Source organism: Etheostoma spectabile, chromosome 21 (assembly GCF_008692095.1).
Source record: "Etheostoma spectabile isolate EspeVRDwgs_2016 chromosome 21, UIUC_Espe_1.0, whole genome shotgun sequence".
Lineage (NCBI taxonomy): Eukaryota > Metazoa > Chordata > Actinopteri > Perciformes > Percidae > Etheostoma > Etheostoma spectabile.
The window spans coordinates 21,843,259-21,858,665 of NC_045753.1; the positions used below are offsets into that span (position 1 = coordinate 21,843,259).

Genomic DNA, 15,407 nt, shown 5'->3' on the forward strand with positions numbered 1-15,407 from the left:
GTGCGAGAGATCTGCAGGGTGGAAGGCAACATCAATAGTCTCAAATACCAAGACATCTCAGCTACCTGTTATATTCCCAACCATAAAAGAGGCCAAATTCTCCAGCAGGATGGTTGCTCACGCATACTTCCGTCTCCACTTCAAGTCCTCAAGGCGAAGAAGATCAAGATGCTCCCGGATTGGCCGGCCCAGTCACCAGACATGAACATCATTGAGCATATGTGGGGTAGGTGAAAGAGGAAGCATGGAGACCAAACCAAAGAATATTGATGAACTCTGGAGGCATACAAGACTGCTTTCCTAGCTATTCCTGAGATCATCAATACATTGTATGAATCTTTGCCAAACCGCATGGAGGCTCCTTCAAGCTCATGGAGTCATACAAGATATTAATTTGAACTCACAGCACCACTAAATAATTTGCTGACATATAGTATTGTAGTAAATTTGTTCAATTCTGTATAGGCAACAAACTTTTGTCTTGCCAAAATTTGACCTTTCTGTCTTGTTTAAATGATAAATCTTGTTTCAGTGAAACTAATATTTCAGGCATTGAAATCATTTGGGAGGGTTTAAGCTTTTCATATGAGCATTTCTTACACAATTGATTCATTAAAAGTCAGGGGGTAATAGCAGGTGTTTCTACAAAATAGATAAGCGACAAGACTTTTGTCAGGGACTGTATAGTTCTTTCAAGTATGTGTGTGATTGATGTGGATGTATTTTTGTATTTGAGAAGTTTTGTATTTTGCACTTTTTTGGCTTTTTTCTTTGCACTTTTCAAAAGGAAATAAGAAAAACGCACGTATCTGTAGAAATGAATTCATATAAAATCAATTTTCTGAGTGTTTTTCTTCTGGATTTTTTCTGTAGTAAGTTGAGACATGTGGCTATTGGACTAGTTTTGTGTGTAGCCCATCTGATATGTTCACAGTAGTGTTTTCAAATCATTTTACAGATGCTTTACTTGGACGGAAAACCTCCATTCTAACCTCTGTAGTTCTGTGTCAGTAAAACCTAGAATCACACTGACACTTGGAACAAAAATTGAGAGAGTTAGCTTCCTAATGACCTCAGGCTCACATCCCAGAGGGCCAAAGTATATGGGCGCTGTATAACTTTTGTTTGGTAAAACGTTTAGGCAAAAAAGCATGTATTTTAAAGTGTTTTTAAAGAGGTTAAAATACTTGCTACTGGGAATTCTAACCAAATCTCAGATAGGTGAAGCTGAAGGGCATTTTGTTTGTTATACTCAGCAGATTAAAAAATTATATTTGAAAGGATCAACAGCAGCAGAAAGAATGTCCCGTTTATTCTGCATGATCCACAGACCTCAGCCTACGTTTGTAGTGCTGTGGGTGAACTGACCCGTTAAAAACAAACACTGATTAACCTGGGGGGAGTACTACAATCAAACGTCAAATTTGTGCTACTTTAAAAGATAGTAATGTAACACATGTCCATTCACAATTAAAACCGATTGGACTATGAGTGGGTTACAACTTAAGTTTTAAATTAGATCCGCAAACAAATTGACGGACCTGATGCAAACACCATAACGACAAGCATGGCAAACTATCAAATGTACATGTATATTTTATGAAAAAGGAAAACATGGTGTGTGTTACATAAAAGCATAAAATATACAGCTGAAAATTTAAGATTAAAATATACACCCTAAATAAAAAAAAACATGGAATTTGATGTTTTTAAATCATATATATATTATTGCATCCTCTACACCTTATCTTAGAACGTTGGCTCGGACCTCTGTGTGATCTTAAGGCTCATCCAGTGTCAACAGAAGAAGACACATATTTCTGTCCTTGTTCTAAAATATAAAGACCAATGACCTTAAAGTGCTCATATTATGCTAATTGGCTTATTCCCCTTTCCTTTATTGAGTCATATATCGTTTTTGTGCACGTTGTAGGTTTACAACGTGAAAAAGCCCAAAGTCCACCCCAAAGGGACTTACCATCTCCAACAGAAAACACTGTTCACAAACTGCTCCAAACAGCTCTATTGTAGTCCAGCAGTGACATGCGTCACTTTGTAACACGTTATAATGCCCATTGTGTAAACAACATTTTGTTAAAGCACCAATAATCTACCATACAATATCGTCGCAACATCGACATAGAGGTGGTCAAGAATATCGTGATATTTGAATTTCTCAGTATCGCTCAGCCCAATTCTGATATAACCTTTAATTACAATTATGAGCCTGAAAATGAGCATAATATGATCACTTTAACGCTGATGTGTTATCTTTAGGTTGGGAGATGCTTAAAACTAATTAGCTATTAAGACATGCCGTCCAATCACGTCTGATGACAAAAGTGTATAGACGTTGACAACTACCACACTCCTCCAATTGTAGAAAGGGGCGAGATGTGTTAATCAGTCAAATGGGGATAACCACGATTAGATCCATGGTCTTGTACTCGGTTGTGCGATCAAAAGTGATGGAAGAACGAAAACAAGAGAACTCAAGAGCGATGTTTCAAACCTACCTAGTTTCTCACCTCCTCACACCTGGCCATTTGCTACATAGAGTGGGGGCGATTGTCGGTTTTGAAAGGTTAAGGAAATTGTTATATTCAGGTCGTTAAAAAGGTGTGGTAGGAGATGGTTTTAGACGCAGTTCAACAAGCACTTTGGTTGAAACATACTGATCTGCTAATCACTGCTTGTACCAGTGTTAATAACAAATACACTAATTGGACAGATAGCACTAATTATTTGTATGGTATTTTTGCCTGTATTAGATAGTGAACATGACAAGGAAACATGGTTGAGAGCGAGAGAGAGGTATGACATGCACATTGCACCCCCCCCCCCTCCCCCCCTGCCCCCAATTATTCAGTTGGAGTGTTTGAGTGATAACTGTCCTTATGCTTGCTTTAGGGTTGCTTTTAGAGACAATCAAAAAGAACATTGGAGGACAGAGGAAGTCAAGCTGGGTTGAAATACATTAATGCACACAGTAGTACACTCTATACACTCTGAATCCTGCTATATCCCACTTCTTAAGGACGACAAGATACCTGCATTGTAACTCTTAAAAAGAGCTCTAGTGGGTGCTCTCCTTTGATGGCGCTACACTCCATGGTGTGTGTTCATCACACTTCCATCCAACCTTGGTGCTTCCGCTGCCTTTGCGGCCCAGTGTCCTTTTTTATGAGAATGAGAAACTAGCTTTTCTTTGTGCATTCTGTATGAACGCCTCTCATGCCAAAGGCAAGGAGAGAAAACTGGGTCACAGGCAGATGGACCATACAGTAGTAAGAATATGCTGGCTAGGTTTTATTTGTGTGTTTAGTGAATGCACTTACTTAGTAGAGTAGTAGATTCAGAACGAAAATAAAAACAAAGCAGAAGAAGAAATGGAAGTATAGGGCGGGATGAGAGAAAATGATTGATTATTGATGATTAATAAGCTTTGAGGCACAGAGAGGGGTTTGCTTCGAATCATTGGCTTGCAACATAAAATGTCTGTAGGTTTTCGAGTGTGAATTTGGCAATTAAATTGGTGACTATTACTTAATACTATCGCACTTTGTGACTCACTTGTGGCTGCACGCAGACCAAAACACTGCTTTGCAAGTTCACAGCGCTAAATAGTTACTCACTATTAAAATTAAAACATTTTATAAATCATATGATGTGCAATGAAACTGCTTCTTACTGTGTGGGCACCGTCAACTGCATACAGGCTAAGACCTGCAGTAAGGCCTTTTTCATGAATTATTTTCTTAATGCAGTGCTGGACTCTGGTGGCCAATTCAAGTAACTGAAACAGAGACATACTGTTTTTTTAAATGTGAACATTAAAACAGTTCTCAGAATGTTGGTCTTTTCTCTTCTCAGAAATGTGTCAACATTCATTGTAGTTCTTGGAATGAAGTTGCTCAAAATGGGTGTTTCAACCGTTGTGCTTGATTGGTCTGGTTTTACCAACCGCTTATTAGAGTAAAGAAAATCATGTAACTCTGTGTAATAACAGGAATTAAGTTGAAAACATCCCCACTGCACTAATTAAAACATTGTTTGGATTCTACGAAACAAGACAAAGAAACCGAAACAACACATTTAGTTTTTGTTATGTGTCACACCATGTGAGTATCTGTTGGTGTGTTTTTAGCATATTATCTTTGAAACATCTGCATACAGTTTTTCTGACAGGAAAGCGCCCCAATCTTTTGATGCTTTGGGATGTTTAAGTCACTTATCTTGCATGCAACAATTTTTTAGGTGCACTACGTGAGATTTATGCATTAAACAATGTGTTCTGCTTTTCAAGAATGTGTGAAAGAAGAAGTTGCTGACAGTAATTCAGTTGTCTTTATTTAACTTATAAAACGTTATCAGACCAAATCGGACATGCAAGCTATTCTCTGACATGTTTCCTATGCTACCTCACACCAGAGTGTCCTGAAATGACCTGCACATAAACTATTACAAAGTGATATATAACTACGTCCTTTTAAGCTCTTGGAATGTGCACTTACTGGTTCACAATATCCCTTCTTATCTGTGTATCGATTAATAGTAATTGTCACATGTTGACTGATGATTTTAATGTAATTTTTAAACAAAACTATATTTTGACTTCCTCTTTTAGCTTCAGCCCTCGCTGTCTGTTTTATTCAGACCCCACTGGTGTCAGGTTTTACTGGTTCCTGGTATTTGTACTGATACCAAATAATAAACAGAAGTATGTTTTTATTAATTATTATTATTATTATTATTATTATAATATTAGAGCCTCCCTACCAGCCTTGTTTACTGAGTGAGTTTAACTATTATTTCCCATACAAAAGTGGGCTTGCCTAGTCTAGTCACTTATTTTTGTAACTCTGGCTTGCCGTTTTAGTTCAGCTGGGCTTCTCTGGTTCTAGACCTATGAATTAACCATTAGCTGTCCTTAGTGCTTATTTGCATGGGTTTATTGTCATGTTTAGTAATCATCTCTTCCACTGCTTTTCAGTTAACCCTTATACTGTCCTGTAGTTTGTCAGACCACCTCTTTTAGTGCAGCAGAGAGTATTAGAGTACTGTTATTAACTGTCAAGGTTTGCAGAAGGTCATAAAGAAGTAACTACTCAAAAAGCTTTCTCAAGCATCTACTTCCAGTTTCAATCTTTCTTCATGTTCTATATTTACTTTGAATAACTGTGTCTCTTTCCTCTCTGTTTTTCTTTGTTATGATATTGTGTGCTTAGGTTCCCAGGTATTGCATACAGTGCTTTCTGGGGTAAAGTTCTCTATTTTCTTTAGTTGTATTAGTTAAGTTATGTTAAGATCTCGTTAGGTGTGCTACTGGGAAGACTACTGAGGAGAAATAGCACTGCAGAGGGGGAATATACATAGATACTGGAATTGCAACCCTTCTGACTCAGCATTCATAGCAACTTCCTCAACATGACAACAGTCATTTAGTGTTTGGTCACTTCTTAGTGCCTTTAGTCATTGAGTTGTTTCTCTTGTTTGTGTTACTCTGGCAGGGCCATGAGGGGGGTACAACATCTGCTGCTCCTGGCAGGTAAGAGGGATCCAACGGAACACAAAGCTTGACATCTGGGGTTAAAGGTTGTTTTAGGATTGTAAGGTTTTCCTTTTTGTTAGTATTATAACAGTTATATCATGCTCAGTTGAAATTGGGTGAGATTTGCTATTGCTTTTATACAGATGTTTTATGTGGTTATAAAATCAAATCTCACATTTTGCAGTGTATGAAAATATAACACAGAAACTAAGGGTGAGGCCTCAGGTGGGGTCATTGCAGCTGCAAATCTTGGTGATAAAGCCACTTAATTAAACATACAACAAAAGTACCATTTCAAATCTTGCTAAACATATTTACATATAGCTGCACATTTTTGCATTTAAGATTTAACAAGTGCGTAAACATTTTGATTTAAGATCACTAAGGTGCCCTTTAGCAAGGCAAATTAAGCAGTGCAACAGATCCCAGTGAGAGGGGAGCAGGGCGTTGGCAAAGCCACTTTTCATCATCTCCGGACAGGAAAAATAAATGTTAAAACAAAATCAGACAACTTACACATTTTGATTTAAAAGGTGAGATCATATAAATACATTTATCTTAGCTAATAAAAATCAGTAAATGCGTTTTGTGTCATGTTTGGCTCTCTATGCAGTCATTACAGAATTTTAAATGCAATAATTTACAAACGTTTTGTGAATTAAGCCAAATATTTTCATGAAGCTGTGTGACTAGTATTTTTAGTTGGAAGATGTTATTTTACTGAATTACACTAATCTAAAGGACAAATTACATTAACCCTTGTGTTGTCTTCCCGTCAAAACTGAAAATCAACACTTGTGTTGATGATTTTTATCGACGTTTTTAACTTTTTCTTACGTTTTGTCCCTTTTTTCAACACGTTTGACGCTTTTTTTCATGTTTGTCGCTTTTTTTTGACGTTTTCAGCGCTACATAACAATAACTTATTAACTTTAAATTTACAGTAATTTTTGGAATTTATGATCAATGAACCTCACTTATAGGAAATTATACCTAATGTTTGAGTTATAAAAGCAGTAATTAGGAATTATTTAGACTAAAATGAAAGGAATGGATGTTGATAGTTAATCACAGACTGGAATATGTCAACTTCTACTCAATACTATTTCGAAACCACTTCAATATGTTTTTCAAATGCTGTAAAATTGAATAAGACGCCCCCAAATGAATGAAAGTAGAGATATGTACTTGCCAAAGAGCGTTGTGTGGAGTCAATCATGTTATTTAAGTAAAAGTTATAAAGTATATACAGTTATAAAGTAAAGTATACATTATTATTATTTTGGGTAATTATAACTGGTAATTACAAATTGGAGGCCTACACTAACGCAATTGACTCAAGGTGTTAGGGGTTAATTAAAATTGTATTAATCATTTCCAAATTAATCATTGATTGCATCAGAAAAAATGTTGAATATAATATCTAAATAGAAAAAATATGTTATACATTTAACGATGTGTACTTGGCATGCAAACAAACGGGGAGCAGGTTTAGTTATACAAATCCAATTTATACAAATTGTATCGGAACAGTCAATTTAAATAGTTTTCTACATTTTTTAAATGTATACCGTCTACAATTCTGCATTTTTGAAAATGGTGAATATTCTTTCAAATTTTAATAAATATGTGAGAATATTTTCAATATTTTAAGTTATTCAGATTTTAGAATTAAAACAACAACCTTATACTCATCTGCTAAACATTTTTTTGTGGAAATGTGTAGATTGATACTGCTACAAAAGAAAACTCACGTACGCTGTCATATGAAAGTCATATAGTCATATAAAAGTTCAATAAAAAGCAACATTTAGGTATTAGACCATCTTAAGGTATAATAGAATGAAGATGGTCTAGTACCAAAATGTTGCAAGAAAATATATTAAGTTTAATAATACGCAAGTTAGACAGTGTGCGGCCGTTTTCCTTTCAACTTTTGACCTAAAAAAATATTATTTATCTAATACATATATCAATTAGACATGTAATTCCTAAAAGTAATTGCATGCATACAAGATTCAATATTCAGTCATTTAATATTCACAATTTTGCTGCAGTCATTTTATGAGAGAAACATCACTATATTCTCAATATCCTTTATTATTATATCATAAAGCCAAATATTTAGATTTAGATATAAAGATTTATAGAAGCTAATATTAATGCCAGTTAATAATATGTCTCCTACTATTAATTATTTTTAGTAAAAAATAAAGTAAAACAAAATGTACAATGCTGCAAAACAATTAGGAAACAAATACTGTTTGCAGACACACACACACACACACACACACACACACACACACACACACACACACACACACACACACACACACACACACACACACACACACACACACACACACACACACACACACACAAAGCCAATATAAGCCATGAAAGACTTATTAAAGAATGATATTTGTTCATATTTTGTTACAGTGTTCGCACTTCTGGCAAGATGTCAGCAAAAGCCACAAGGTAATCAGTGTTCACACATGCAAGGTCAAGGTGTTAGCCCTCTGTCTTCCTTATTACCTTGTAGGAATGTGAAATGTCAATAGTTCACAGCAAAAACCATGTACAAGGTTGTACAAGGTTTCTTGTAATATCATTAACTATGCCTCCAAAAATAACTTTACTCCATGTATTTTTTTTCCTTTGTCTCCTGCAGCCAAAGTTTCTATGTCCCCAATACTCAAGCAGATCTTCTCTGGGGACTTATTTTTTCTGAAATGTGACAGCAGCACAAGTGGGAGCAATGTGACATGGTACATCAACAATACCATACAAACGATGACAAACGACACCTGGAAGATAAGAGTGGCCACACCCAAAAACTCAGGCTCTTATCAATGCAAGAGCGGAAGCAATATGCAAATGAGTGACGCTTTCTCCCTCAAAGTCCTGGGTAAATGTACCACATGAACATAAGTGTTACAGTTCAATCTCCCACATATGTAAACACATTCCATACAAATAACTGTATAATTTTTTTATTTACCATTTAGATTACTTTCCCAGTGCCTCACTCACCATCAAGACAGGCCAGCCAGTGGTGCGGCCGGGCGATTCTGTTGTCCTGCAGCTTGAACATGAAGATGGTCTGCAGGGATGGAAATGCTTTGTCCATAGGGCAGGGAAGACAATGATGATTCAGTTGAGGTTGCTGAATGACAATGTGAGTGTCTTTCAACCCAAGAGACTGACTATACCGGAGACCATTTTCTGGTGTAGTGATACTAAAAAACAACGCAGAAGTAACCAAATCACAGTCAGGACCTCAGGTAGGCCTACTTTTATTTTAATGCTCTCTAATAAAAAGCCAATGGGAGCTGCAGATTCAGGTGAGCATTTTCTGTAGATTCAGGACTACGAGTGACCCCTTTGACAGTATAGCATTAGCATTATTTGCATAATAAATTTGCCACAGAAACATTATTATTCATACATATTTAGTTAAGTCATTTAATTATACGGTGTAGATCCAATCCGATCTTGCTTTTCTTTCAGAGAAGGACGTTTCGCTGGAAATGTATACTCTGCCTGCTGTAGTTGGGGACAGTCTGATTCTGAAGTGCCTTGCCTGGGGCACAGATGATATAAACCGCACTATTTTCTACAAAAACAATGCAGTAATTCAGGACGGTATCGGTTACACCTACAAAATCTCTTTTGTGAAAGAATCAGCAAGGGGAAGTTATAAGTGTGAAGCCACCTTCACACACAAAGCGCGCACCGAAGGGCCCCCATACGATGTGGTCTCTGATGATCAAGATATGTTTATCCATGGTATGCATATTCACTCTTTTGTTCGATAGTGTATGCTTTTCACATGCATTTGTTTCTCCAGTAGACACCTTTTAAGTCGGTATTCTCATTTGTCCTTTTTTTCAGCACCTGCTATGAAGGCATTTCTCTCAGCGAACTATGGCTTGTCATGTTCTTGTCCTCTTTGTCCCAATAATATATCCTATCATTGGTACTATAAAAATAATGGTCAGCCATGGGCACTTTTGACTTCCAGGCAAGGATTCATTACGCCAAAAGAGACTGGAACTTATGCATGTAGAGCTGTGTGGAACGACGGGAGGTCTTCTCTCAGCAGTGGTCATGTTTGTGAGTTCCTGCTTTTTGTTTGCTTAAGGTCTATGAAATAGTTTCCCCCTGATACATGTATACAAATTAAGAGCAGTTAACTCATCATGAGTGCTACCTAGCCTGTAAGAACACGTATTTTGTGACCATGACAGTCTAAAAAAATAACCCTGATGATGTCTCCTAAATTACCTTCGGTTTGGAGACTTTAAATTCTTAACAGAAACCTAGACAAACTGTAAGTCACAGTTTCTTACATAAAGGAGGATGAAAAAAGCATTTACCAAGCAGGGAGGGTCTATTCATAATGCAATAGAATTGCATTATGGTGATTGCAGGATCCAGTGTTTTTGGATCTCAACCAATGCTAGGGATTATACGTCAGGATGTCTCTGGATATCAGGCATCAATTTTGACCATTTTTTAATGCAACTCATGTGAGCTGTACAGCTTTTTAGTAGTACTAAACAATGTAACTTCAGTTTGCCTGCATTTTATTTGGCCTGTCAGAGCTCTGTTAGTTGTCACATGCTTCAAAATTCATATATCAACGTACACTTTTATACTCACAAATAATGGAAATTCAACTATTATGAACTATCACAGGGTCACAAATATTTATTGTTATGTATTTTTTGTCTTTGTTTCAGATCAAGTGCCGAAATTCAATCTAACGGTTGTAGTCATTGTGCTGGTGATGGTGGTTCTAGTATTAGTAGCTGGATTTATTTTCATATGGTATAAGAAGAGACATGCCACAGGTGAGTAACTACTACCTCTTTTCAGTTTTTTGTAAGCACACTGAAAGCATCATATGCACTCCTTTCTCATTATTAGGACGGATTTACGAGGATATGCCAATGAAGTCACAAGGCGAATATGAAATGCTGCAGAAGGGTGGCCAAAAGGAGGGCGAGTACGACACCCTTCACCCAGAAGCACCAGGCAGACAGAAGAAAGAGGGTGAATATGAGTCACTGAAGAAAGAGGAAATGACAGAGGGGGAGTACCACACGGTTAGGATGGAGGGGGCAGTTGGTGGAGAGGGAGGGTATGAAGCACTGAAGAAAGAGGGAAGGAAAGAGGAGGTATACCACACCCTGGGGATGGAAGGGGCAGCAGGAGAAGGGGGGGGATACGAAGCACTGAAGAAAAAGGGAAGGGAAGAGGGGGTATACCATACCCTGGGGATGGAGGGGGCAGCAGAAGAAGGGGGGGGATACGAAGCACTGAAGAAAGAGGGAAGGAAAGAAGGGGTATACCACACCTTGGGAATGGAGGGGGCAGCAGGTGAGGTGAGTGAGGAAGTAGAGAAGAAGGACAAAGAGTGAGAATATGAGATAGTGGAGGAAAAGGTGGAGGCCAAGGCCGAGGAGCCATGAGTCTGAGGCATGAAAGGAACGAAAAGTCTCATAACTTTTATCTTAAGAAAAATCACTTTTTACCGCAAACCAGAGAAGGCAAGCGATGTCTCGGTTACAATCCTGAAGTTCAAATTCAATGATAAGTTAAACATTGTAGTGCTGTACAAGAAATGTAAGTGACTCTGGGTGACTTTGTGTCACGGATTTCTGAATAGAAATCTGTAAAAATATATGTGTCAGACTGTAAGAAAAGCGTAAAAATGTGTATAAAATATCTTAGATAATAAAAGTAATCATGCGATTGGCAGGGAGAAATACTTTGACCTAACAACAAGAGTCAGTTAAAAAAGAGCAAGACTGCCTAATAATACAACAAGAGGATTTTTGTTGCATAGTACAGTAGCTACAGGAACAATTGATGCCCTTCCTTTTTTAATTATATGTATCATGTTAATTATATGAAGTATTCTGTAAAATGTAAATTGCCATCACATGTTAGCAGAAAAGAAAGTCATTCATTTTGTCAAAAACACCAAATATTGCATCAGCTCTGATCCTGTCAACTGACTAACATCCATATCTTAGATAGTCATCATATATATATATATATATATATACATATACACATATATATATATACATATATATAGCAGCATTATGAAGCAACATTATGAAGATTTTTCACTGTTTAAAGGTTTTTTTTAATATGTTTTTTATTGAATGTGTATTTGCTTTTTTCCTTATAAAATTATATAGTTTCAATTGTAGATGGAGAATAGTCTAGTGATTTGACTTTTGTGTTTTTAAAATGTATTTACATTACCAACGCTTTTTGTGATATTTCTATAATTTCTGCAGTTGCATTAAAATTTAAAAATGTTATAATATTGATGAACTTGAGAGAGAGTGTCATTCCAATTGTATTTTATGTGCTGCAATAAATCAATTTTGATTAAATGTGTGGTTTGTACAATCACTTAATTACAATATGTATGGACATGATGAACTTCTGGATGCCTTTGGAATTTCAATCAATAAAAGGTCAATGAAGGTTCAAGAATCACAGTTCCTTACATTTACAACCCAGGTGTAATCTTTCTAAATGTTTCTGATGTAGAAGGGGAAATGAAAAAAAAAAAAGGTAAAACAAATCAACAAAACTGGTCTTTTGACAATCTTTAGAAAGGGTGCATTAGGTCAAGACAACAACCAGTGTGTTTAGTTTAGAAAGAAGGGGAGACAACCATAGTTAAACTTTTGGGGAATAAAATAAAACACCTACCCATTGCTTTATTTGCAGAGTGAACAGGACTGGCCCTTTTTCAAACACCACATTGTTGATTCCAACAGATACCGACACTCTGAAATGAGACATGAAGCAAAACTGATGGGCAAAATAAAACAGTTCTAAAAGCACAAAAGCAATAATGCAATGCTATCTACCCTAAAAACCGGTGTCGTGGCATACTGTGCTTTCCCATTTTAAAATGATTTAATACGGTAGTTTAGTGGTTGCATGGCCTTTTTCTGATGCAAAGTAACTAGCAAAGATTTTATGGCACTGGCAATGTAGACTTCCGTTGTTATTGGACAAGTTTTCTGGCAATTAAGGTTGAACGGTGTTATAATAAATTACTACTTAACTTACCCTTGACTGCAGCGAGTAAAACAATAGTCTCTACTACGCCTGTTGCTACTTAAAGAGCGTGTTGGTTGGTAGTTTGTAACGTTAGCTTTGTTTGCTAGCAAACATGAAATGTCCATATTTGTAGCCTACTAGTACAGGAATTTTTGGTTTGTTGAAATCCGTCAATATTGACGTATTTACTGCTGACGTGTAACCGAGGACTATCTTCAAACCGCAAACTAAAATTACCCCGCAACATGGGCCTAAAACTATTTTTGTCATGATGTCGGAAAAGATGGCGACTCCAGAACAACCTAATGCTATCCATCCAACGACCGAACAACTACCAGCTAGCTAGGTATGAGCAGTGTTGGGCAAGTTACTTCCAAAATGTAATATATTATAGATTACTAGTTACTGTCGTGTTTGAGTAATTAGTTATATTACAATATTACTGTCTCTAAATTGTAATTTAGAGACTTTTGCAAAAAAACTTTTGCATTACTTTTGAGTTACTTTCACCAAAATAATACCAGAAGTTTGACTTGGCAGCTAGTGTGTGAATATCACTACCAGATCAATAATGGCTCCTCATTATCCACTTTAATATAATAGATTATACATTAAAAAAAGTAAAAAGTACTGTATATGAATATGCAAAGAAAAGCTATACAAATACTCAATTAAAACTACCTTACAGTTGTATTAAAGTACGGCATTGTTGTAAAATGTTTGTAAAGCACTTGAATAAGAAATTCATGTTGTTTAGTTTAAAACTAAGGTTGTCTAAAGGAAAAGGTGAATAATAGTTTGATTAAAACTCACTATTTACATTATCATTACAGTAGCCTACTTGATTTACAGCTGATACTTGAAAAGATACATAACCTTATTTGTTTAACAGGAATTTAGTTTTACTGCGAACCGTCACAGGAAGTTCTTTTATTTTGAAGCAACATACACGGAAGTCTTCTGTTGTGTAGGCCTACTCTTGCTAGCTTACTGAGACTAGCGTGAGCCGCTAGACGCAGAACGTGTTCGTTAAGTTAAAGTTGTTCACTTTCTAGTTTGTTAGACTGCAATATATTGAACAAATGGTCACGGTAAAAAACACGGTCGTCATTCGAAGCCACTCCACTACAGGCAAAGTTACTCTCCACGGCTAATAAAATGTCATGATATTATGTGTAGCAAAGCCTCAGCCTTAATTCCCGACACGCTTCTGTGTCAACTTACCTGTAGGCTACTGTTTAGTTGTAAAGTGAATTCTTAAAAAAAAAAAAAAAAACTACTAAATGTTGCGTTAAAATGCGTTGTAACTCGCGTTACTGAGATTGTAACGAGTATAATATTACCGAAATTGAATTAGTAATGCGTTAAATTATATATACATGCATATATACATAGCTTATACAGATACCGTGTTGTACCAATTGTATTATCGTTACTCTCTATTTTGATGGGAACACGTCGCTATACCTAGACTGCTTCCTGCCTTGGCTGGAGGCACCAGGTAGAGGCCGACGTCTGTCCGCTGCTTACCTGGCGCGGTGCACCATGGGCTGCTGCACATGGTCACTTTGTGCTTGGTGAAACTTCTATGGAGGCACCATCTGAGTCCGACTGATGCCTTTTGGTCATTTTTTGCTCCGAGCCTGGAGTGTACGGTTGGTTTGTGGCACCCATAGGCTCGTGGTGCTCAATGACTTGTCCACTTGACGTCTTTCACCCATTCAGCAGTTGGACCTGGATTGTTTGGGATCAGAATTGGAACCAGCTGGGAGAAGCCTACATCACATCCCTAACAGCCTTTGCCTCCGGTGAACGAAGGCCATTAGAGGGCATAGTACAAAAAAGAAATTGTAGTTAACTGGGTGTTGGGCTGACGCTGATAATATTTACACCTTAGGTATTGAAATTGGTTATTAAATGACAAGGCATTTTTCAATACTCAATACTTTCTGTGCAGCCCTACCTGGATGTAAGCTAAGTATGTACATATAGCCCTCTAGTCCATATTGACAATGTTTAATTTCCGGGATTGTTCAGGTGTCGCCAGAAATTCCGCCTGATGTCCCTAATTGCAGCCAGATTTACGTCACCTTCCGCTTTCTTTGTTTTGGCATTTTAACCCTGGTTGATTCATACATGGTTGACTATGGTTGCTACCTCCTGAGTGGGCAGCGAGTGCAAAGATCAGTTTCAGGGTGCCAAGGCGAGCTTTGATGTAGTAAACCAGTAGTAAAGCCTGTTAGAAGAACTGGAGTCACGTCCAGGTAACTATTGTTTCTCTCACTGGCAGATGGCTGCAGGACAATACCATGCTTTTGAGAAAGAATCCCTTGTTCTAGTGCCATCATAATCTATTTTTCTTCTTCATTTTCATGCTTTTATACTTTATCTCAGTGATTGATACATTGTCTGGAGTAGAGTACAGCATTATTGGTAACATGAAACCACTGTATCCAAAGGTTTAAAGACCTACATTGTTAGTGCCCGAATCATACGTGAAGCCGAGAAAAGTTGGATCGATCAAGACAAAACAGGTGCTAAAAAAATACATTAAAAAGCTTAAAAATGTAACTCGGCTGTAATCGTCTTTTTTTTTTAGCAAGATAGGTTATGATGCACTATGCAATAATATCAAACACTACAACATGAAAATTGGAATAATGCACAAGAATAAACTGCATATTAATAATAACTATCTGTAATTATCGTACAGGAATTATCACCTCTAGGTTTTATTATACAATATTTTCCACGT

General features: G+C 36.9%; 1 protein-coding gene across 2 annotated transcripts; it reads left to right on the forward strand.

The window, feature by feature from the left end:
• Positions 1-5,383: 5,383 nt before the first annotated feature.
• Positions 5,384-11,969, forward strand: LOC116671356 (uncharacterized). Of its 2 annotated transcripts, none has more exons than XM_032502575.1 (8): positions 5,384-5,548; positions 7,994-8,032; positions 8,226-8,462; positions 8,563-8,838; positions 9,065-9,343; positions 9,449-9,670; positions 10,300-10,410; positions 10,487-11,969. In XM_032502575.1, exons 1-8 carry the CDS (start codon positions 5,515-5,517, stop codon positions 10,978-10,980), a joined length of 1,692 nt encoding a protein of 563 aa, XP_032358466.1. In that variant the 5' UTR covers positions 5,384-5,514; the 3' UTR covers positions 10,981-11,969. The 2 variants fall into 2 exon arrangements, with proteins under 2 accessions (XP_032358466.1, XP_032358467.1); XM_032502576.1 differs by having other exon boundaries at positions 5,418-5,548; positions 8,232-8,462.
• Positions 11,970-15,407: the final 3,438 nt, after the last annotated feature.